At 38.5% G+C, this 26571-nt stretch overlaps 1 protein-coding gene across 3 annotated transcripts in view; it reads left to right on the top strand.

Moving 5' to 3' along the window:
- The window catches only part of alk (ALK receptor tyrosine kinase), a 419663-nt gene that overhangs the window by 302853 nt on the left and 90239 nt on the right, over positions 1–26571 (top strand). For all 3 annotated transcript variants that reach the window (XM_004559269.4, XM_004559268.6, XM_076877725.1), the window contains one exon: positions 19107–19240. In XM_004559269.4, the coding sequence (XP_004559326.3) occupies positions 19107–19240 (134 nt within the window). The remainder of the gene's footprint in view (positions 1–19106; positions 19241–26571) is intronic.

Here is a 26571-nt window from a genome sequence, read left to right as displayed (position 1 = left end):
TTGATGATGAGAAAAAATAACAAGGTCTATACTGTGGCCTTCCTGAGATGCAGGGGTTAAACCTCTCTGCAATCTTACAAACACACCAGGCAAATTAGGGAGACAAACTGTCAAGCAGTTGTTTGTAATGACAAAGGATATGGCAAAACAGTGTTCATCTTCCCTCCTAGTTACATAAAGTTTTCATGGGAAAGGATTCTGACTGCCTATTCACAACAAGGTTTTCTTTTCCACTGTGCTACATGTCAGTCACCCTGGCCCAGTTTCATTGCATTTGAATGACAGCAGTTTCATTCGTTTTGAGTGATATGTAGTGCAAACACGCTAAATGATTTGAAGGAACACGGCAGAGTTTGGCATTCATGGTTTTATTTACAGTGTCTATGTTAGTCATGAAAAAATCATCCAGCATATGTTAACAGAAATGAGCCAAATCATTCTCTGCAAATATGCAACTGGACTTCCTTTTCTCTGATTAATGAATTTTACCATATTGCAGAGTAATGATTAACAGTTTTCATGTTTATGTCATAGAATTCTTACATATTACATTGGTTTGGGAATCAAATAATGTTTGCCCTAGTTTCATTACCTTCATCCATCCATCCATTCATTTTAGCTTATTCAATAATGGCTCAACACCTAATTTAAATCAGTTAACTTAACTTGCAAAATTAATTCTTTAAAAATGCAGAGTAGGTCTCAGCTACCTTTAGTGCCGTTACTCTGCCTGCCCAAAATAGAGGTGTTGAAACATTTCTGTCGGGTGCTTCTCATATTACGCCTTAAAAAGCAGCTGCTACATTCTGCCCGATAATTAGGAATCTGACTTTGAAATGTTAAGTAAACATTTACCAGATCCTTTCATGTAAGCTGACTGCCTTGCGTAGACAGTAATCAGCCCCAGTGTGTACCATTGGTGAAGCCTTCCTTAGCACACAACTCCTACCAAAATATAAAAATTCTACTCTAAAATTTTTTAACCACGGAGAACTTTATGATGCAAGGTAATAAAAACCCAAATCCCCAAACCACACAATTCATTCCACATTGCAAGCCATTTTGCACAAAGCTCCCCAGAACTGTTGGCAGAGCAAACGATACATAAACCATTTCACTGAGCATGTCATCATTTTTGTTTAAAGTCTTTCAGGCTTTAAACTTTTTTTTTCATGTAATAGGCAGATTCTGAAGTGAGAAGAAGCTGCCAGTTTAGTTTGAACAAATCTACATAGATGTGCACAGAGGTTTAGTTCATGAATGTAAATACATAACACAAAAAACACATTGCCAACAAGAGATAAGTCTGTTTTTAAATGAATGTATGTTTTAGAAACCCCCTCAGCACGTTCTTTGTGTGCAGTGATATGCGCCAACAATTTTAATTTGAGAGATAAAGATACACAGAATATTTATTTGTACACTGTGTGTGTATATCTAATTATTTTGTTTGGTTATCTGTAAAAAAACATATGATAAAGTTAATTTCAAATATGTTTACTTTTAGCTCTTTCTACACCCACACAAAATATGAAGCTACAATAATAACACTTACATCATTCTTTAAAAACCTTGGGATATAGAGTTTTGCTATTATGGCTGGTGACGTTGCTTAATGCCAGCTGATCACACATTTCTTACCACAACCCAAAGTTAGATTAGGGAGGAAAACAGCAACTTGGCCCAATTTTAAGGCAATAACTGTAATAGGACTAAACAAATGTCAATCTGTAATTTTAGTTTATATTCTTTAATAAGAAAAAATGTGATGAGCATTTTTATGTAGTAGTTCAAAGTCCCTTTATTGGTTATTCAAAGTTAGGAACATTAGGATGATTGGTACAGTGAGCAGCGCTTTAAGTGTCATTTAGGATACAGACAGTTTAGTTCACCTGTCTTCATGTCTGTGAAGGTTCTCAGTCATCTAGGTCATCGTAATCTAAGGAGCTCGGAGAGAAAAGTGTCTGGACTTCTTTAAGTTTCTTGAAAACATTTCCCCTATCATCCGAGCAGCTTCTTCAGTTCTAAGAGGAATTGGTGGAGAGTCTAAGAAAGGAAAAAGAGGAAACACACACATGTAAAAAAAAAAAGCTCTTAAAACACGTGGTTATCCTAACTGGGCTTTCAACAAATCAGCAAAGATGCACAGAAAAGAAGGTCAGACACCAACTAGGAAGGATCAGAAGGGCAAACAGAACAATATTGTTATCCCTTATGTAGCAGGTTTATCAGAGAAACTCAGGAGAGTCTTCTCCAAGCACAACATCCCAGTGTTTTTCAGAATCAGCAACGCACTCAGACACAAACTTGCTCATCCAAAAGAAAAAAACTCCCAAACACATACTTAACAAGGTAGTATATGCTGTACAGTGCAGCGAGGAGTGCTCAGACCTATACATCGGAGAGACCAAACAGCCACTTCGTAAAAGCATGGAACAACATAGAATAGAATAGAATTCAACTTTATTTTCATTGCACATGTCAAAAGTACAAGGCAACGAAATGCAGTTTGCATCCATTCAGAAAGTGCTTTAGCAATATTATAGATATATTACAAAATATATATTAGCAATAGTATAGATATATAGATATATTACACAAATGGGTCTATTATAGGTATGAGGGTACAAAAATATGGGTCTGTTATGGGTATGTTACAGTGTACACTGTATGAAGGTATGTTATGAATATGCTATAACGTAATAAGTATGTACAGGCTATGAACAGGATATAAATATGAAACACTATACAGAAATATGAAGTATGAAACTATACAAGTTGTAAACAGTTGTAGAACTATAATAATAATTATTATTATTATTATTAACATAGAAAAGCCACCTCTACGGGACAAGACTCGGGTGTCTATCTGCATCTAAATGAACAAGGTCACTCTTTCGAGGACGCCAGTGTTCATATTTTGGATAAAGAAGACAGATAGTTTGAAAGAGGAGTGAAAGAAGCCATCTATGTCCACTGTGAATGACCATCTTTGAACAGAGGCGGTGGCTTATGACACCAACTGTCTGCCATCTATAATCCAGTTTTGAGATCCCTTCCCAGATGTCTTAATGCCCACTCACACCCTGGGCCATTTGACCTCAGTATATCACAGGTTACGGGTGAACCCACAACCTGTTTTCACACCTTGGTTTGTGTGATTAGGTAGAGGATCAATAGGTGTCCACGACCCTCTTGCGAACACTGCAATAGGGATTAAAATCTGGAACTCTCCACCAATTGGTCTGAAGAAGCTTCTCAGATGAGAGGTGAAACATCTTTAAGGAAACTTAAAGAACAGACACCGATGCCAAATGCAGCCCGACTGTAACCAGATGCTTTTCTTTCCGAGCTCATTAGATTAACTTGTCTTCCTTTATTGCTTTTTTTTCTTTGAAAATTGATGATATTTCTTCTTTACCAAAAAGCAGCTCTAATATTATTATTTTTTAACTTTTAAAGGGTTTTTTTTTTAACATTGAAAAGAAAAATCAATCTATTTTTAAAATATTTAGGGCCTTCACATACTGTGTGATTCTATATCCATGTTTCCATGAGGCAAGATTGGACATATCACTCTATGACCACTCTGCTGACCTTTATTGTACACTCCAGGGAGCAGCTAGGACAGAGCTTTAGTTTGAGCTATTAGACAGTATTCTCAAACAGCAGTGCCTCTACACCACACCAGTGTCTGTGTCATATAAATCAGCGACCTAATAATGTGTAGGTCCCTCCCTGGATCAGCCATGTTCCTGCACATCCCATGGATGCTTAATTCGATTATGAAGTAGTGTGTTTGGACACCAGAGTCAGTGCCTGCAGCTCTTTGCTGTCTTCCTTGGGTTATTCTGAGGCAGTTTTTGTGGTGTGGCTGTAATTGAATGAGGTTTTCTCAGAAGCCGCCAGCATCTCACACATCCTGTGACACCATTGTCCCAATGTGCCAGCTCCAGCAGTATCAGCTACCACACAATAATGGTCCCCGTTTGGAGACTAACAAAATTCTGTCATGGCAGTGGTATTAATTATTACTTTGTTAGCCAGGAGATCCTGGTTTTCATCTTGTCGAGAACTTTTTGTTTTGCTCTTTGTTTGTCTTTTTTCACATGTTGATTTGCCTCACTTTCCAGTCGCTCATGTTGCTTATGCAGTGCTTCAGTTATGTGCAGTTTTGTTCTACATACATATTTTGTTTATCGTCAGCTCGGGTAGGCTCCAGCCACGATAGATGGACAACTGTCTGTTTTCCAGATCAAAATACAGCAGAACCACGCTGATTCAGTGGGATGTTGCCTGTGTTGCTTTCCATCTTGCTTGTTTATAACTTCCAGTGACAGAGAGCATGCTGGTACCTGCCAACTACAAAGACAGTAGAGAGCGCAGTAGCTATTAACTGCCTAGTCAACTAATTATCCACATCCGTAAATGGTACAGGTCAAAGTTACACACACACATGCATTCTAACACAATAATCAGCGTTCACCTAAAAGTTGACTGTTTTGGCTGCTGTGCCACATCACGGCCACATTTCTGTCTCTTCTGTAAGTTACCTCAGTTTCCCCTTTTCATATTTTTTAATAAGACAGACGAGTCGTGAAGTTGTTATATGCGTCATCGAGCAGCAGCTCCTCAATGCACAAAATTTAATCATGCAACCCACACGAGGTGGACGTAATTGGGCACTGTTTTGGTGCTTTGGTAATATGCAGTGCATCCTTCAAATTAGGCGCTGTAATTGGAACAAACATACTGGTCCTGCTTGCTTCAGATTGGCTGCGAAGATTTAATCAAGTGAAAGACTCGGACTTATCAATCCAAAGAGATGCTGTGTAAGGCAGAAGAATAACACGTTAGTATGATTTGCTACACACAGTGCTCATACGTTTTAATGCACATGCAAAGGCTGAAATTTTTTCCAAACATCTTAGAAAACATTTCATACAATATATGTATTCATGGGATTTTGGAGCAGGGAGTTTGTGATGAGCGCAGTCATATTGAGAAACCCAAATACATACACCTAACCCCTGTGCTAAGATGTAATCTGTGTAGGCAGTGATGCACGAATATTTTGGAACACAAAAATTGCACTGCGCTGTCCGAATTAAATAGGCACTCCCAGTCACGCCAAGCTTGAATGGTCACAGGCAAAGCAGGCACTGTCACTTCATAGGCCCACGCTCGGTGAGTCTCATCTGTGTAGCACAAATTCTGAGCTCTAAATTCAGTTATTTATTAATAACTACAAACTAGTTGAGCTCTGGGACTCAGCCTTTACTCACTGTAATTAACTGTATTTTTCATGAAATGCATAAAAGGATGTTGATAGAACCGTTCAGTCATTTTCATGACTGAAAATGAAAGATGTAACATTAATAGGGATTTGTGCATAAAACATAGAGTTTTTCTCACAGGAGCAAGCAGAAATTTGATCATGGATTTGTTCTACATGAGTGCAGCTTATGTGATTATTCATGCAGAATACAGTCATATTTACAACAAACAATGCTCAACCACCCAGCAACTGAGGCTCCAATACGTGGTGCATCACTTTGTCTCTCCTCAGAAAATGTAGTTGCTTTCTTTCTCTTAAAGTTTTGTAAATTACTTTGTAATGTGTGCCAGCTATCGTTGAAGGGTGTGTGTGTGTTTTAATGGCTTTTCTAAGAGTGGAAAAAATTTCCATTTTAATGAATGACATGTTTTATTTGACAAAATAGGCTTTTCACGTTGCAGGTAAGAGAAATGTGACACCGTCGCATGGACTAGAATAGCACATTAGTCATCTGTGCAAAAAGGTTTAATAATAGCGACGTGACACATTCGGGATTAAATGTTTATTGAAATATGATATCTATATCATGTATGCACGCCCTCGTTCTCATAGCTTTACCAATGTTTGATCATCCTAACCTATAAAACATACCCAAAATTACTTTTAGACAAAAACCGAGTGCTTGTTTATGCAAAAGCGTTATCTTTAAAGAAATGTAAAAGCACACTAACTGTATAAAAATGTAACATTTTTTTGTTTGTCACTTTTACAGTAAAGTAAAAGAAAAACATATTTAGTTCAACTAATTCCATGTAGCCTTTTAAAGGAGTTTTCAAACTTCAATTGCTTAAACCATTTCGTCTCGTTGTGAATCGTGCTGGAAGTCAACTCTGGCCACGTTGCATTAAAGGAAAGAAAATAGAGGAAGTACTGTTCCTTGAAGTCCCGTCTACTACTTGTTTTTGGTTTAGCCAGCATTCCACACGAAAAGCAAATCATATCGCATTCACATTGATTTATGCTTTCCAAGCTCACAGCCCAGCATTCACTCCCTTGTGCTTCCTATTTAAACATAAAAAAACATTCCTTTCATAGAACCCAGGGCCTAAGGTTTACAAGTAAACACCACTTAAATATTCCCTTTTAGTTTACAATATACAGGCAGCCTGATTTGAGCCTGAGCATTGACGAAAACATGAAATAGAAATCCAGTGCATTCATCATCATGTACTGTAGCCCCTTTTCATTGTTTATTCATTAATGTTTTGTGTATACAAAAGAACGTACAGCTTTAAAGCTGGTAAACATACTTAACTGAGGTTATTATCAGAAAAATAATGAACTGTATATATTTCAGGTGCCATCTGGTGCAATAGTATCCTAAGGTCCGTTCCATTTATTTCTGACTTGATTCTCACCTAATTTATTCAGTTATTTTGAAATCCTAATCAACAAGACAAGTATGTTTGCCATATGGATATTGGAATGCGTTCCTCCCTAAAATAGCATCCATACAGATCCCATCTGTGTACGCATCTTTATGCAGACAACCATTAAAACTGAGTTTGTTTTGTTTGTTGTTTGCTTTTTAATTCTTTCTGTAATTCCTTGACAGATTGCTTGTAAACTGTTGGTTAACTGGCCATTAAAGGCCATTGAAATAAATTATTTTGGTTTGTGCAGTTTACAAACGATCTCAAGTTTTTCCAGCTCGGGGGAATCTCACACATGATCTTGTGTTTGTAGCCATAAATGTGGACTTCATGCTAATGTCTTGGAGTAAAGTTGCATCATTCATAGTTAAAAATAATCCTTATTGATCTCATATTGGGCCATCGTGCCCCACAGTTCATCAACTGTCTAAAATGGCAAACGGTTCAAAGAAATGGTTGCTCTTCATAAACAGGTTAACACAAGGTGATGCGGCTGCCCCGCTCACTGCTCAAGCTGTTCATGTTATACTTTACCAACTTAAGGTTGGAGCTAAATGAAGGGCTGGATGAATAGATGGAATTTAAAAACTGATTTAATTTCAGGTTCGTATATACATCAAATATCTACTAATGCATTAAACTACTGAAAATCTAGTTCTTCTACATAGAGAAAAGGTGGCAAACCTTTCACTAAAAATTTTGTGACTGCCCAGGGACACTCTTTCCCTCTTTCTTCAATCATTTTCCTCCCTGTGTGAGCGTGAAAAGCTTACGCTGGCTGGGCGCTGATGGCCAAGTCAGGCAGCTCTAACTGGTTGTAGCTTTTCACGAACAGCAGTCTGTCAGTTGTCATCTAAAATGGAAGAAATGAGCAAAATATGATGTGGCGGCGTTTTCGCCAAACTCTGTCACAATTCCCATTCTTAGTCACGGTTTAGTCACATACAGGTCTTTGCTTTGAGTGAGTCCTTCTAGATAACGTCTTGGAACTGCGTGGCCCTAAGAGCGGCACATGTCTTTGTATTCATGTCCTTCTGGGTTGATCGGTAGTTCGTTGGAACCTCCAGAGGTTTCTACTATAAATGAATACAAGATACTAGTGAAGTGGCTACTTTCTTAGTGAAAAAAATGCAAGTAAAATGTTTGAAGAATAAAAATCTTCAAGCCTCTCATGTCCTTGTTTATGTTCCACCAAGGAGTACAAAGCAGAATCTGGATGAGCAGTTTCCAGGGCAAACTTTCTGCACATCTGTCCCATGTGCTGATAACAGGGAGAATAGCAGATAGCAGATGTGTTCTTTGCACGTGCATGTGAGGGGAAAATTGTTCTAACATGCAAGGTAACGTGCAATTCTGATGACAGACAAATTATTCAATTAGGAGAGGGTGACTTTGTTCTTTTGTCTTAAGCCATCATCCATTTCCTGTGAACTTAACAGCATTTTTATGTTACAAAGTGAACATGTTTTAATCACAAGTGCTGTCACTCGATTGGAGCAATTTCCTGTGGCTCTGTAAAGGACGAGGGTGCAGTGTAATTGAATTTGGGTCATAATTAAAAAGTGCAAGGAGCCATGTGATCTCTCCCCCACGCCTTTCATCTTCGTAATAGCGCAGCAGTTTACATTGAGAGGCCAAGTTTTCATCACAGAAATTAGTAATTTATTGAGGTCTTGCATGCTTTATGTGCCATGCAGGGTAGAGCAACAGCCTTATTAAATTGGATATGCAGTTTAATTTGACATTGACAAGAAAAAAACCCACCAATGAGCTGAGGTTCAGCCATGTACAGAGGAGAATGGGCAGCAAAAGCAAAATAAATGACAAGGCTGATATCAGTTTGCCATGATAATATCCATGAGCATTTCCTTGAATTGAACAAAAAAGTACTTTACATTATATTCGCAAAGAGAAGGTGATTTCCATTTTTTCTCTACAAGCTATTTTAATGTGTCTCTGCGGTTCCTTTAGCCTCCAACTCTGATATTTCCAACTTTTACAACTGCTGTGATATTTCAATCAGCACAATATCATTACTGTGGCTGTTGAGTTGTAACCTCTGAGTTATTCTGAACAGGAGGGTGTAGGTGGAATAACACATCTGATTATAGAACCGCACGAAGAAACCAGCTCAAAAAAAAAAAATCAATGGGAGAGAGGCAATGTAACTAATGGTTGCACGGATAGAGAGGAAACTATAGGAAATTAAATTATAACACATGGGAAAAGACAGAGACAGAAAGCAGCTGGGCTAGCTTCTGACATGTCGTGCCTCTCAACAATATACTGAATAGAATATTATATGACACGTGCATCAACTCAACACTGTGGTTTGGTTTGGCTTAACACTTGCATTGTTGGTTCTTTGTACGCTGGCGAAATATAAAGATGCTACTGCTGCACTCTGTGTAAGTAGCTATGAATAATGGCGTCAGCAGATGTGGAAAATGTTGAGTCAACTGGACTGCTGCTGCTTTTTGGTGTCACTTTTATCCTTGCCATTGCTCACTGCTTATTATTCAAGACAATTACCTTACTGCAGTCCACTACATCAGCATAAACAACCACCGCACAGCAGCAATTTATTTATACATAATTTATTTAAAGAATACATTTAATTTTGGCCCATAATGCCTAAAATGAAACAAAAACAATATACCAGCGTGTGACCTGGTAACATTTGAAACAGATTATCAGACGCTGATAGTTTATAAGTTATTACCGGACAGATTGCCCGTAGGAGGTCTCCTCCTGCTATTAATAGGCTCATTAACACATGATTTAATGGTGCAGTTCATTTTAACATTTTAAGTAGCCGGTATTGCATGATAATGATGGGATTGTTTTTCTATGCAAAAGAAATACAAACTTTTTACCTAATCTCCCTGCACTGTTTGTTGTTGAAACACCATTCAACCACTGAAATGACCAACTTGACCAACAAAACACTTTAACATTCATTTAAACAGGCAGAATGTTGAAAGTTAGGATGAAGAGCCTTGAAATCTTCATCTGAAAAGTTTCTGTGCAACTGATGGGTAAATTCACAATTTTCACTCTACAATCACCATTTTACCACTAAATTGTAGGAAGATTTGCCTCAAGTCTTTCTCAAAAGCCAACAGTTGTATAGTTTTTGATCCGTTGGCATTTGAGTTAGAAGACTGCTATTTACCTGGGAAAAACAGGCAGAAAGAGTTTGGTTTTGTCAGAGTTCCTGCTCTGACAGGAGTTGTTTTTTAATGTTTGTCACTGATTGCATTGTATTTTATCTGCCTGTTGAGCCTAGTATTAGGTGGAGGAGGGCGCCTACTGACCAATTATGAGTAGCTGATTACATCTGATAAAGGCCATTTATTTAGCAGCCTGATATGTAAATCAAGTGCCAAAGTAAAGGTAATGAAAGAACTGTGTGTTGAGAAAAATATGATGAATTTATAGCTGCAACATAAAAACAGAGAACAAGTCACACACATAAACATACTTGTACAAAGCCAGCTGGTCACTGCAGTGGAGAATCAAACTGAATGTGACTTTTTTGTGTGTTTCATTGGTATGATCCCACACACCGTTGGGTCACTGGGAGAGTTTCTTGCTCCTCCAGATGGACAGGCTGCCCCTGGTTATTGAGGCTCTTCTGTCATGGTGACAAAATGAACTGGTGCCTCTTTTTTGCAAAGCTCAGATACTTTTCAAATAAATTCTGAAGCCTGCGAAAATTGGCAAGAGATATCAGAGTGCAGATGGGCAGTTAACTGACGAAACCTGCCTATCACCATTGAATAACAAGATACATAATCCTGTTTCATAAGCTTTTTTTTCTTTTTTTTGGGTCCACAACCTTCTTCTTCATAACACCAAAGTCATTCTTCTTGTGTTGCTTTGTCTGCTGGAACCCCAGGAGATTTAATATTATAAGAACAGTAACCAATGGACAAATATCAAATAGCTAAACATCAGTTGGGCTTCAATCATAACTCACTGATGCTCAGCCTTTTAGATCATCATTTAACTCTAACTGTTAAGTAACATGTTCATAAGGTCAGCAAAACGTGAGGTTCACTGTGTTTTCTTTTTTAATCTTGTGTATTTTATGCAGCGTGCTCAATGGTTTGAACTCATTTCATTTGGATTATGATTTCCAAGCTAACGTCCACCCTGTGTGCTAAAACAATTTACTGATGACGGGATCTTCGACAGGGGATGCCAAAGATAACATTTCATTACAAGACTGTAATCATTATCAGATCTGATTTAACACTTGCTCAGGACATTAGCAAAATGTGTTCTCTACAGAGCTGAAGAAGGAAGCTCAGAAAATGAAAATGGGGGTGACTGTAGGCCTGCCATTCTTTTGATATATAGCCGTCATGTACATCTAATAGAGAAATATCCCAGTCATCTTTTAATCACATCATACCCTTCACCGTTCCTTTCTAAAGTTCTCTATTAAATCATTTCAGATCAAAGTACTTATGGTCAGCAAAAATTCCATGTGCAGTTTCACCATTAATTGTAGCAAATTTTATTTTAGTTTTGTGTTGTGGAAATGCAGATACAAGAAAGATAAGCGTGCATTACTGCAAGTATTTTTTAAGCTTGTCCTTTCTCTTAGAGTTATCTTTACATAAATGATCTGTAATATTTCCCAAACGGTGCAGGAAGTAGCCGGGCTGTTTTCTGGCTGCTGTGCTTGAAAACAGCTCAATTGAATTCGACCCTTTGAGTCGAACCTAAAATAGCGACTTCACCAAATAGAAACACCAACTCCGCTAATGCGTCTTTGCAGCGGGGCGTGGACGGCGGCATGACTGCGGGGGGAGGTGGACACACCTGAGCTGCATCGGCTCGTCACACCTACCCTGCATATAAAAGGACTAAACTCGGTCCTGACTGGGTTTGCTGTTGTTGTTGATGTGCGCGGCTGGCAGCTGAAAAGCTGCAGCCGAGAGTGTAAAGTTGCGACAACGGGGAATAAAGTGTGTGTGAAAGTGAAGAATGTGATTAGGTTCATCATTCTCAGTCTTCAATTTAGAGTTGAAAGTTATCATATTTTGTCTTACGTGTGTATCAATATAGACTTTATCGCGTTTTTTGAAAATGATCATCATAAAAAAGAACATTTTAGTTAAAAAAATTACATTTCACTTCACTGTTTGACTTCTTGCCCCATTGGCTAGGTTGTGTGTAATCAAGGTGGAGTATACCTTGAGTATACTTTATTCAGGCATGGCCATGAACTCAGGCTGAGCACAGCAGCTCAACCAACACCCTGCTACATATCCAACCAGTTATATCTTTTACACCTTGCTATTTAAACCGAATTAGCCTGCCCACAGCCGCTGAGCACCAGCAAACCACTTTGCAGCTTACCTCAACTCCAGCTTCACCATTTCATGCTGTTTGTGACTAAATTATTTTCATATATTTTGTCACTAATGTGGTTTATCCTTGGTCTTGGTCCCGCTCTCCCTGCTTCTGACCTTTCATGACTCCAAACAGAAGGGATAAGAGGACAATTAATTATTGCTCATGGAGTATAACTTATTGGAAAATCCATCATAGATCCAGGTTTCAAAATGGAAATGAAACTGCCAGGTCAAAAGAGAAGTCAGTGTGCAGTTATCAACACATCAGCTCTATCTTTGAGTATTCATGAGCTTCTGGGAAAAGGCACATGTGTTTTCAAAAACTTCTGCAATTCACATATCCTGTAATTACTGTAAACAAACCTTTCTGAAGTAGTCACATTGCAGTAAGAGGTGTGGCCATTGATTACCCACTTGGTCTGCCTTTGGATTTTTTTTTTGTCTCTGTTTTTAGGCCATCTGAAAATACCACACTGACATGAATCCCTGGTGGACTCACTTGCATCCTGTTTCTTTTTTTTCCCTTTTAATCTGGGGTTGTTTGTTTGCTTGGGTTTGCTTTCATCCTCTGTAATTTGCTTGGGGCAGATTGTTCATTTTTCAGTCACTGAATAATTTGCTCTGCACTGTAAATGCAAGATAGCTGTATTCAGGTGTGACTCATCTGAATGTACAATGGCTAATGCTTGCTTTGAGTGCGATCCCAAGTTTTAGTCTGCAAATTATGTGAAAGCCTCGTGATTACTGTCGTCTAAGCCATTCTTCCAAAGTTGATAGTGTTCACAAACTGCCAAAATCAAGCAATTTTGTTATTCACTGTCTAAAAGGTATATATTTGTTGATACCAAAGTTTGGCTTCCTAGAATGAGGTGTATACGGAGTTATTTTTCCCACATAACAAATTTTTTATTTTTTTAAATCTTGGAGACATCTTTGAGAGAGAGATTAAAAACATGTCCCTAATATGAAACAACCCTACTTATCTCATCCACCCTATCAGTCTAGTGGCATTACAGCATAACAGATACCATTCAAAAGCGTCCTGCATAGCGTGGAGAAGTGGCATTCATTCAGCTCGGCTCTGTCAGGCCATTCAGTCTAATCTTTTCTTGACATATTGGCTTAAGCTTGTTGTGCACTATGCCATTTGACAGTCAAAATCAATGTGGCTTAAGTAGAGATCCCCCCCCACCCACCTCTGAAGTCCTTAAACCCAGTTGCCTCCATGCTTACCTATTTTGTACGAGCATCATTTTCAATCAATCTCATCTTTCCACCATGAAAAAAAAAAACCACTTCGATCTAAAATAGCCAGAATGATCAAAATCACTGCCTATGTCTCTTAGGGGGTAAAAATTCCATTACCATGTAAAGCAGTTTCCATTTCTGTTCCCCTTCCTTTGGTTTTACTGCAGATACATTCAACAGGGTACTTGGACTCTGAAAAACCTTTTCCATTCTTTGCACTCAGACTTGAGGACCCAAGTTAAATGGCTTTGCCAATACTATAGGCTGCATTTTGTTATTACCGGCATATTATAGTTTCATTTTTTCTGCCATAAAATGACTCGTTTGGTTTCTACAGAGAGCCGCTCAAGCAACAGGAGATATTGTTGAGTTTACTAGTTTATTGAATGAGCATATTTCTGATGTAAAAGACAAAAGTGCAGTAATTTCTCCTCTCTGGCATATTTATGCAGCTTAGCTGTGTTTCTTTCGTTCCACTTTTGACAACAGATATGTAGCATTTCATCATAAAGGAGTAAAAATACTTAATGAAAACATCACCAAATTGCTGTAAGCTTTGGACGTCTGTCCTATATTTGTAAGAAAACAAAACGAAATCCTCCCTCATCTACGTCTTATAAGCAACTATATGAAACATTTAGGTTTAAAGAAAGTTCTATGGGTTACAAAGTTTAAAACTTTTTCACCTGCACCAAGTGTTTTAATTATCTAGGATAAAGCTGTAAGGACAATTATGTAAAAACAGTATACACATGTGCTCTAATAGGGTCAGAGGTTAGCTGAAATAAGGCCCAAGCAGACAGTTTGGGTCTACAGCTTCCTGTCTTGGCACCCCTGTCACTTTTGGAGCTGGCCTCTAGTGGCCATTTGAGGGAATGGAGTATTTGCCAGGCCTTGATATTGCTACTTAAATCATTTTTCTATATTTTTATCAACTGAATTTAATCATATGACCAAACAAAATCTAATCTAGACCGTATCTTCAGTCCAACTCGGGATCACCCACACACATGGACAATAGTCCTGTATATGAGGCAATTATAAAGCTTGTCTCTGTGCAGTATGCTCACTCTGGCAGTGTCCACCTCACAGCATTAGGGAAGCATTACCACACTGAAAGAACATACAACATAACTCACGTCTTTGTCTATTGTTTGTCCTGATGGATGACAGTCACAGATAATGCAAAACAGAACCCATAACAAATAAGTCGTAATGTGGTTAGGACATAAGCAGCCTACGAACACACACATGCACACACTCACAACAAATGAAAATTAAAAGAGCTACGTTAGCCAGAGCAGAGCACTAAGGGAGCATAAATGAAAAGCATTATGAAATGAGAATTGTCAATTGGCAGCAAAGATTAGTCAGTCTGAGCTGTTTTGTTCTGTTTTCCTGTGGTGAAGAAAACATTCCCATCATGAGAGAGTCTTTGAAAAAACAGCAGTCTGCACAAAGGTCAGGTGATTTTAAATAACCAGCAGGCCTTTATGACACAGAGGACCATGATGAGAATTATTAGCATCTGCACTCAGATTAGTCATGTATATCTATTTCCCACATGAGGGGTCTTTATCATCCATTATCTTTTTTTGTATTTTTATTTAGGGCTACTGTGCCTCGTATGGTATACTATTAATTAGATGTAAATGTTTGACTGATGTATTCTGGCAGCTCTTTTCGTATCCACCGGTTTGTTAATGAGTCCCGTGAGTGCCAGCACAGACATAGCATGAAAAACATGAAAATAATTGAGTACACTAAGACTTGCACAGGATTTTATCCTGTTACTGGACAGAAATCAAGTTTGCAATTTCCAGACACATCTTAAAGCTAATTCCTCATCAGTCTCGAGACAGTGCTCTATATTGATAAAGCAGTTTTGTTTTAGGAGTGTTTTGTTCCTTTTTATTAAAGTGAAAAGGCTGAAAAACCCTGAAAATTCATATCATCATTCATAGTCAGATCTTTGTTATCACTGTAGCTGTTGAGTTCTGGTCCATCGTGTTTCTTTTGAGCATTATTGAGGACACTTTTTGCTACTACTGAAGAACATAATAGGGTCCGTCATTCTTAAATAAACTAACTTCGGAACCAGTAGAAGTCTTCCTAAATCTGTCCAACCAGCCAAACTAAGTAAGTGGGTCAAGTCCTCCACTAGCTAACTAGCCAAGAACACCAAAAACACTAAGAACTTAGCAAAACAGCTGAAAACTTAAATTGCTTATGATCACATTGGAAATGGTGCAGTATACGTCCATGCTAAATTATAGGTTTTACTAATTTTGTCTTTGAATATATGAATCTAACTGGACATGAGGTTGCCTTGAGTAGTGTTGAATTGATCTATTTTAAACATCCCTGCACAATAACAAACCTATTGTTATCATGTAGCCAAACCATTTCTATATTTAGCTGAGCTGGTGGTGAATTTAGCAAGATCATGTGTATATTACTTAGTTGGCAAATCATTTCAAGGTTATCAAGGAGACAGTGGCAGCTCTTATCTAGGGTTTCATTTCCTTCTTATTAAGGGGAATGACAGGTAGCAGGTCCCATACCGCAGAGCTGTTCTCTAATGGTGTACTATGGTGCTGTAACATCACTTCCCATCTTCCCTCCACTGTGAGCAGTGTCTGGGTGAAAAGAGGGGCAGAGAGATGGTGCGGAGACGGTTTAGCGAAAAGTAAATGGAAAGAGGTGAAAGCACCAGAAAGAGGGAGGACAGAGGAGAGGCAATGCAACATAAAAAAGAAGGGGGGGAAAACATAAGAAGGAAAGCTGGTGAAAGTAGCAACGCAAAGCCTGCTGAGTTCGAGCGCAGACATTGGGGAAATCAGAAAAGCTCAGAGCCTGTTTGTGTAGTGGGGGCTTGTGTGCGCATTCATATTTGCTGTACTCTTACTAGCACGATTCTACCCAAACAAAGCACAAAATAAACCCCAAAATAAACACAGACAGCTCCCTTTTACCCAGTGCACTTGTCATAATTGAAAGCTAGAGACCTGCTGAGATCTCTCAAAATAACATCACTAATGGTCTAAGGCTTAAAACCTTTATAAAGCAGTGAAAGTGTTTGGTTTTCTTAATCCTTGTGTGGAAATAGATCTAAGTTACCTAGGTGTGGGGAAATAAATCTGTGAAAAGAAACACAAGGCTTCCTACCAATGCATTCCCATTGACTCCAAGGTCTTCTATTATGGTGGAAATCTACTTTTTTAGCCCGGAGGTGTGCATTATTTTCTATAGTATTTCATTTACTTTCTTCACAACCACTCAAGATTTGACCACAACCTACCAAACTATTTTTCAAAGTTGTTAGAAACGAGCAGTCTTAAGAAGGAAATCTTTGTGTGGTCACTGAAAATGTCTCAAGACTCATATCAATGAGTTGAAATCACAAGACTCGGATTTCTATTTAATGAAAGACTTCATGGACAGCCAAACTTCCAGGGAAAAAAAAGAAAAAATATATAATTTTTCCAGATCCATGTCTTTGGGTACCTTTTAAAAATGGTCAATAAATACAATCTCTGGCTCTGGGGAGGCTAAAAACACTTACAATACAGAAACTAGGCTTGGACTCTCAATGCAATAGTCAAAAGCATAAACTTTAGTATTTTTACAATAAAGATATACTTTTTACTTTAGTAGTTCCTCCAACTAACACCTGATTTATGTTCAGCACTGTCCCCTTTGGCGTTTCTGGGTACTGTTTCCCCACAGTTTTCGAATTTATCAGTGGGAGGATAACAATGTTATGTCACAAATGTCATCAAATTCCTGGAAGGAGATTGCTGAAACTATTGGAATGGATGTGAGGGGATGTACGCTGAAGTGGAAAAACTAGAGGGACAAAAGTGTTTGACAAAAACAAAGAACGAGGATCCAGGAGGGGAAAAAGGTTTTATCGGCTGGCAATCCATATAAAACACCAGGACACGACCACATGGTAGTTAACATGTAATGCATTGGCGAGCAGTGGAGTCTGAAAATGTTTGTTTTGTTTTCATAACAAAAGTAATAATTAAACTTTACAGTTCCTCCCAAACTGCAGTAAGTTACATCTTCTCTGACCGAATAAAGTGCTGCAAAGATATGCAAATAATTAGCTGAAAATGAGTTTCTGTACACCTGCCTTTACTTGGCACATCTGACCTTATCAAAGAAAAGCAAGATTTATATAACAAAACAAATTTATTTTGATTTGCTTACATCATTTTCCGGTGTTTTTATATCTTCACCAGAGCCAGGTGATACCAGGACATTCTCTTATAATTCTTTATAACTGTTTTGTTCTTTTCGCTCATACCGAGGCTGCTGGCTTGTGCCTGGCTGCCTTTGTTTTGCCTCTTCAAAATGTCCATGTTCAACTGGATGAAGGGTGATTTAAGATTCGGATCAGCTGTTTTGGTGTAAAATATAAGCGATTATCTGCCTGCACCCCTCTCTGCATGTTATGCATGCATGAAAGAGACCGGCTCATAATCAGACGTTTGTGAAACTGACCGGCCAGCTACCAAATCAGGGCCAAGAATTCCAACAATTCGCCATTTCCGGTCCCTGGTTGGTGGATGCCTCTCTATTTATTTTTTAGCTTCAGTGTTAGTTTTATTATTTCAGTAATGTTATTAACTCCTGACTTTCGCCGTCACGATCCTGTGTTTGTCGGTGGATTGGCAGCGTGTGGCTTATGTGTGACATAAACTTGAATCACAAAAACATTATTACAATTTAGTTCAGTCTAAACACAACATATTTGCTTTTGTTTTCACTTGTATTTTCTGTTATTTCAGGAGTTTTTTTTAGATGCAGATTAAGATGCACAAAAGATTAATTAAAAATGTTATCTATAGTATATAATTCACAGAAGTCTATTAAATAACAGCTAAATATATGTACCATTATGTGAGAGCATGAGCATTGTAATGTGCTGCAGTCGATGCAACATGTCAAAGATGTAGTTAATAAAATATGTATGGTCTATGCATGGTGTAGTTTTTCCACCTGTTACTATTGTATTAATAATACAACATATAGAACTTTTGTAGCTTTCTGTAGCCTTTGTGCTGGTGTGTCTATGTGCAGGTGTGGCATACTTGAATTTACGATCTCATCAGGGAAGTAGCTGTTCACAGGACATTAACTATACATGTTGTCATGATTTGTATGTAGGGATGGGCAGGAGACAGGAGGAGGGGAGAGAGAGGGAGAGAGAGAGATTGTTGATGAGCTGGGAGCCAAAGAGAAATCAGCACAATTTGCTTAATAAAATTAGGGACAGTTGAACTGCACAAAGCCAGCTGGGCGCTTGAGGGAAAACAGCATTCGGTGCAGGACTTTCAGCTCACTAACACACTAGAACTTGGCCTCAGTGTGTTGGCGATTCTTGACCACACACTTTCTGTATTTGTGGCTTCAATCCGTAAGCGTGTGCCGGCTTCACACCGCTTATTGTAATCTTTCAACAAGGGCGCCACCTGACACCTGGCCACCTCTAAAACCTCCTCTACACCTGCAGAGTCTGGGTGGCCTCAAAGGGTGGGCCATGCATCACCATGCAAAGGAAGAAAGGGACCCTCCCAAAATGGAAGGGAATGAGGCAGCTACCATGTCAGCCTCCAGTGCAGCCCTGGACAGTCCCACCTCCGTCGTCCAGGCTGAGCAGGCCCAAGCTACACTCACTCCTCTCAACCGCAGCCGGTGTAGGTTTTTCTGTCAGCCATGGTGTCTGCTCTTCGCACTGATCCTGCTCCTGCTTTCTCTTCTTGGCAGCTGGGCAGTGGTCCACCTGACGCTGGGGACAAACGGAGGATCACCTTTTCGGATCTCAGCCAGCTACGATCAGCGGATCCCGCAGGATGATACGGCCACCATTGAGCCCCACTTCACCACCAACTGCACCATGGGTAAGTAGCTGCTACTGATGTGTGTGTGATGTGTTTCGTTGCTGTTGTAAAAGTTAATTAATTAAAGTTAAAGACTTTTAAGAGTGGCTTTCGTCAGTCAGTAATTCCAAGAGAGATTTCCAACAATCACAAAATAGTTGCTGTTACTTCTCTACAAATTAAATACTGTGAGGAAGGTAAATCATTTTATATCAGTAACTGAGTAATAAAATTAATATATAATGAAAGTTATTTGCTGCAAGATTAATTACAAATGGCTCCAAACTGATAGAAATCAATATATCTCATAACAAAATTTTGGGATTCTTACGTTTTCAGTCGTTCCCTTGTTTTCAGATGCGTATGTGGACAAATGTGTCTCACATGTCTGCAGAGTGACTGAGTTCTTAAACATGTCAAAATGGAAATTGCATAGTTACACTCAGTCATTTTTAACTTCATTACAGCATGTTGTCGAATGAAATGCGTAGGCTGGTCTAGACTGGAATAATATCCTTCTCTGTCAACCTCGAAAGCTCCTCAAAATTGAGTTAATAAAACTGATTCAATTTCCTCTGAACTAGATGCAGAAGCACAGCAGACTTTCCTCAAACATGTAACATGTAGAAACACAGATAAACTCCTTGTTTCCTCTAACTGGCAGATGTTTGACGGGCAGAAAAGTGCAAATCAGCACCTGTTTGTCACACCAACCCGGTGCTGATTTACTGGAAGAGAATGCCTTAATCTGCATGTATAAAATGTCTCTATTTAAAAAAAGAAATCACATTTTTTGTCAAAAGCTGTGGGATTTTTCCTAGTATAAGTTTTTAAAAAGCAAGGGTTCGTTTCAGGCTTATTTAGGAAAACTTGTTTACCCAACCAGCTCAGAGACCACAGAACCCACATAAAAAGCAATAATCAAGTTAAGAATGACCAAGAGAAATGTAATCAAATAAATTAAATCTTGAAATTGGCAGCAACACACTGCCAATTTATGTATTACAACATTATATTTATAATGAGAATCCAGCATTATACTTTCTCGTTGAGTCACGTTACCTTTGTTCACGTTATTTAAACTCGTGTTTAAACTGCTGTTCTGGCCATTTTATCCCCTTGATGTTTTTCTAGTCTTTGGTCTTGTTACAAGTGATGCTTTAAAAACGTTTTCTTGTTACCTTTTTATGCACATATTACGTGATAACTAGAGCCCCTGCAACAAACTGCAGTGTTACCTTTTTTTATTTAAAAGACAACAAATTTACAAAAAGAAGAAAAAAATCGAATTTGCATTTATAAAATTTGGGCTTCTTTCTAAGACTCGGTGTCATCGTTTGGCAGCTGTTGTAGCTTTCCATTTTTACTTTTTCCACACACTTTTTTTTCTGCCAATCATTTCAAGCTCTGAGATATTCTTTCAGGCACAGCATGTTAAATATCTGCCCACAGATCTTTAGCTGGAGTGCCATTCTGAAAGCTTCAGCTTGAATTTCTTCAAGTACTTTAAGTTGGACTTTGAGGTCTACATTGGAGCTTTGTCATATCGTTAAAGCCAGCCTCCTTTCACACTTCTCAACTGACTGCATGACATAGCACTCATAATTTGCTTTTAATTAGAGGAATTCAATCTGGGCTCTATTCATGCAATCCTTCATGTGCCATTGGTTATCATACATGCCAAATCTGAATATATCCACACCCACACTTGACAGCATGCAAGGTGTTATTTTAATCAAACTCCAGTCATTCTTTCCTCCAGAAATGTGGATTAAGATTTTGAATTCATAATGTCTGCAGCATATGATTTTAAAATGATTAAGATTTTGTTTTTGTGCTGAATTTTGTAGGGAAGTCAGTCTTCCATATATTGTGCCCGACTTTCACATTTTCGTTTAAGGACATTTTGCAAAGTGGAAAAAAGCTGGCAGCTTTCTCATATCTTTCAGATGCCTTTTTCTGCTTTCGAGGCATCAGTTATCTTCAGTTTCTTCAGTGTTTACTCCCGGGAGCCTAAACAGTCAGAAAATTTATGAAGCTCATTGTCAGCAGCTGACAGATGATCTGATCTTACAGCTCCAAACAAGTCAGTTTGGACCTAATTAAGGTCATGAGTCAGAAGGCTCTGAAATTTAACAAGTGAAAGGCTGACTGAACTTTTCTACATGCTACAATTATATGCCATGTTTTTATAAGTAACGTGAATTTACATTTGACGATTGTTGCATTATTGAACTGGTTGTTTTTACTTCATTCCACTTCAAAAAATCAACACATGTGCATTTTACCTTTAGCTGCACGTAAACAGTTCTTCCCACGTTTGTGTCGTAGTGATTTCTGGCCACTGATTCTGGGTGGATCACTTGAACAAAGACCTGCACTGCACTTTATATTTGACTGCTTGTTATGCTGAGCACTGGAATGCAGTCAAGTGATCCTTTACCTTGTAGTTTTGTATTAAAAAATACAGCACATCTTTTAAAAAAAAAAAGAAAAATGGTGATCATTCCCAGGGGCCTTTTTTTAAATTCAGAGAGATGCTCACAGTCCAGCAAATGTAATCCCTTCTGCTTTTATGGAGGGAGAGTCTCTTTGCACTCTGCAACAATGAAATGGCTTTTATGCTTGGTCAATATTTAGCTCCAGGTGAAAGAGGAAGATTGCACCGCAGGAAAGACTTGTCTTGTGGATTTGTCTTCAGATTTGGTTTAAATAAGGTGTTTAAACTTGAGTTTGGTTCAAAGGTGTATTTGGTTATCAGCTATGTAAATACATTTGTGTATATGAGTGTGACAAGAGAGGAAGAAAGAGAAGGAGAGGAAATGCAGTTCAGTTCAGTGCATATCTAGTCCTCACTAGGGGTAAGTCTTCCCTTACCCCAAAATTCTCTTTGTAAACTGAATCATTCAATCAAATGCTGCTAATGAAAGTGCAAAATTTTAAAAACATATAATTAGCCTAACTTCACATCAATCAAAACAATTTCCATCTCACTTAAAACAGAAGTGATTCTCCAGTGGGTCTTTGTGTAACTGTTACAAAGAGTATGATGCTGCTCATGCAAATCCAGCTTTAGTTGAACAGTATCTAATTGTTCTTTGTTTTGGGTTCACCCTGTTCCTCTTCCCTGACAGTGCATAAGCTCTGGCTGATAGACAGAGAGAAAAAAGCATGCAGACGTGCCACGCTCTCTTCGGGCACCACCTGGGTCCCTAGTGCAACACCCACGACACACATCCCACTTCTAAACAAAGTCCTAATCCGTCTCGGCACGCTCGCCGTGTGGCCTCACCACGTTTCGTGGTGTTCTCAACCTCCCCCACTTTTTCCTCCAGCACCTGTCACAAACCTGAGCTCAAATTACCTCACTTCTCAGAACATGAAGCCAGAGTGCTCCATTAAGGCTCTCACACTAAATCCCTGACAAATACACTCGTTTGCTTTATTTGTTCTAGTCCCTTGCACTGAAAAGTTGCTAATTACTACTATTAATGACCTCCATTATCAAGCTTTTGGGGTGAATAGCTGTAAGACTGATCCAGACTTCGGTGATTAATTGTGTTTAATTTGGTCCCAAAGGTTTGAAGTTTTAATTTCAGCAGACAGGAGGCTGTGGACACAGACTGTTGGTACTGTTATGGTTGCGTAACAATTTCCTTTAGACTTGGAAGACTTTTTTTAAGAAACGCATGATTCAGTCTGACAGTTTTAATTCACTGATTCACTCATTATTTGATTTTTTAGCAGGTCTGCCTTGAGATATTCTGTATTAGCAGAATGGATGTATTATTTATAATCATTTAGCTAATAATTCATCTAAATACGATGCATTCAGTTGAAATTACGTCTCCTTTTCATCTTTTGCACCTGATTTGTAATTTTGACAAAGTCCATTTCCTCCTCTTTAGTTGTTTTCATGGGCAGAAAGGCAGCGATTACTCTAGCTAGTGAAGTGCATGGAGATAGTCAATAGAGAATAAATAAATGGAGCAGTGTCTGACTTCTTTCTCCATACCCTTCCACTTTAATTAACTCATCAGTCACTGGACCAACAAGCAATCCAATTTGGTGCCCTTAAAGTGACTTGTGTGGCTGTATGCCTATCTCCAGTGCTCATCCTTCTGACAGGAAGTTAGAATCCTACCTTCTGCCAGTATTTCTCTTTATGGTTGTCGCATATCTGTCCAGAGAACGTAATCATTCAAACTCAGCAAACATGTCAGCAACACTCTTAACCTGAGAGTAAATAGACACTTCTGTGATGACTGACAAGCTCATTAACAGATTGTGTCAATAGCAGATTTGACTTTTTCCTCTGTGACAAGCCAGAAGGTCACGTTTGCCTTAACGTCTATAACAACGTTTATCTGCTCAAGTGCATAATTCTGTGTTTGTGCTCATGAATTACCCCACAAACTGTCACAATTCATTTTTCCAATTGGACAATGAGCAGAGTGAAGGCAGCAGCGAACCCTTAGGGAATCTGAACCACTGACCTCCTCTTCCTTGGTCCATTTCCTTAACCACTACACCATGCTGCCGCGGGGCATTAATGGAGCGTTACAGCAAGTCTATACTTCACGATTAGGTACACAGCACCATGAAGTGTCCCTAGGCCCATCAATCAAACATGGCCCTGTGGAGAATGCTATGAGGGAAATGGGTTTGGAGAAAGCTACTGTAGTGGACAGAGTGTGGACATGTGGAAGGATGGTTGATGGTATTTTGTAATGGAAAAAACCATTCACTTTATAGCAGGACATCAGGCTTTAATTTAGATTTCTATTTCACTTTGGCTCTTTGAGTGCATGATATAAACTCTCAGCCATATATCTGCACCGTATGGACTACAGTACTGGGCCACCTACACAATACACCTACAAGAGCTGCTCGGCCGCAGAAACCCATGCCATGAAGCTCCTGATGGAGAGTTTTTGTGTTAACGTCGATGTCAAAAGAGGTTTGGAGCTTTACAGTTATTGAGTCAGCAGAGCGTTGGCGCCTCAGCAAACAGCAACTGATCTGTAACTTTCTGTTGTCTGCCACTTAAGTTACAGTAAGATAAGTTGCTGTAGTTCCTAAAGACTTCCACTTTGCAATAATACCACTTGCTGTTGCTCTTTGAATATCTACAAGGTAAGAAATTTCACAAACCTACTTGTTCCATGTAGACCATTTGGCTAGGTCCTTGATTTTATGTAACTCTAGCAGGACTAAAAATACCTGAATTAAAAGACTCAGCGGTGTGGCCCAATATTTTAGTCCACATAGTGTCAATACGTGTATATTACACCCCTAATGTTGCACTAGGCAGCTTTCAGGCCACAGCTCCAAATAATATCAATACTATTGTTTCAAAAGTGTTTTTAAGCCTTAAAGGGATTAAATAAAAATTAGGCTGCTGCTGATGCCACATGTGTCATCTCCTTCTAAAACAATATGTATACCAAATTTCACAACCTCCAATGCAGTTGCTAAGATTCTTCATTAACATTAACCTCTTGCTGGAGCCAGTATGATGTAGACACAGTATCCTCTATTGTTGTGTGAATCTCACTCTTGCAGCCTCAAGCTGAGCATATTGTCTGGTGCAAATTTAGTTTTATCAGCCTTTTAGATTGATGTGGTGGTTCATGCTTTTTTTTTTTTATAATGTTTCTTCAGTTCATTAAGGTTTGCAGGCATTCATTCATGCACAGCTTTCTTAAGGTACCATGACAGCATGTCAATCAGGTTGAGCTCTGAACATTTGGGTGGGCCATTCGATGATACATCACTGTCTTGTCGCATAACCAAATTTCAGCCAAGCTTTCGCTCCAAAACAAACCTAAGTCATTACCCCTCCACCACCGTGCATAACAGTTGGTATGAGGTTATTATTCCACAATTCATTTTTCTTTAGCAGCAACTTTGAAAATGTAAAGAGATTTCTCCTGGGAGTATTCCCGAGTAAGCCATACTTGTTCAGCCTTTCTCTAACTCTACTGTCACTGTTTTATTTTAACATTTTATGATGTCCGTTTCTTGGAAGGTTATTGCATTGTATTAATAGACCCTTGAATGCCCCAGACCATCAAACTGCCAAATCTTGTGTTGGTCAAATGCACTTACTGCTGCTTATCCTTACTTCCTATTCCTATGGAAGCAGTAATTGTGTGTGTATTTTTTCATACTTGTTGATGATCAAATGAATAAGTACTCTCACTGCTTGCATAGAAATTATAATACCCTTATAATTTCTATGCAAGCAGTGAGAGTACTTAGTTTTGGGTCCTGTGGAAACTTTCACATGACCGTATGGTCACAACAACAACAAAGTAGCTACTCTGCTTGATACTCCTTTTTCAGTCAAAACAAGCATCAAGTGTTCTATTTAATAAGATATGAAACACAATTTCAACCTGTTAGGGCCATGAATGTCTCTACAGAATTTCATATTTGTTTGATTACTTTACTTTAACTCTGATTAGGAAATTAAGAGTTAGACCGACTAACCAGCCAACCAACATGCATTGCCATATTGCCATACCTCTAACAAGGACAAAACCACAAAATGTACACATCCACATGCGTAACTCTTTCAGGCTGAGCTTCAAAAATCACAGCTAATCTGTTTTAATATCAATCTAATCATGCCTAATGTAATAAACCAATTTAGTTGGATGTCTATACTGTCTGCTTGCAGTTCATAAACTGTAATATGAAGAAGCATAAATAACATGTATTTAATGCTCTATGGATTAGATATTTAACCCACATAGAGTTCATGTTGTTCAGTGGCAGTTAAACAGTATGTTTGGTGTCAGTTACATACATTAAATGTAGTACATTTTTTGTACAGGAAAAAACATTTGGTAGTTATTCTTTTTATCTTATGTTGATAGTATATGGAATTCCCATTAATGTAATTATGTTACCATCTTGTTGATTGATACAGGTTGTTTATTGGCTGACACAAATTAGCTAGGCGTGTGGACATATAATTTTTTTCCTGATTCAATGAGTGTCTAATTTCACTCTAAAAGTCAAATAAAATTAAATAATAAAATCAAGTCAAATAATGTTGTTGGGCCACGAGAAAAGACAAAATGTCTGCTGCATTTAATATAGTTTGTACATAATTCCAGTTTAACATTTAATTAAATATAGGACACAAGCTGCTCATCTAATACCAGTGTTCTTCATAATGTACTGTGTTTGTGTGTGTCTGTTTGTGTGAGAGAGAGAGATTGGGCAACACCACTTAAAAGGGATGAAAAAACCCAAATATTCAGTGTAGTTCCTTTAACGTATATTTATAAGGTGATCTTTATATTTTGCAATCACTGGTCCACTGTCCTGTCTGCAGATTT

This window comes from Maylandia zebra, linkage group LG19 (genome assembly GCF_041146795.1).
Source record: "Maylandia zebra isolate NMK-2024a linkage group LG19, Mzebra_GT3a, whole genome shotgun sequence".
NCBI lineage: Eukaryota > Metazoa > Chordata > Actinopteri > Cichliformes > Cichlidae > Maylandia > Maylandia zebra.
Note: the sequence above shows the minus strand (reverse complement) of the source record. Positions and strands in the feature narration are given on the sequence as shown.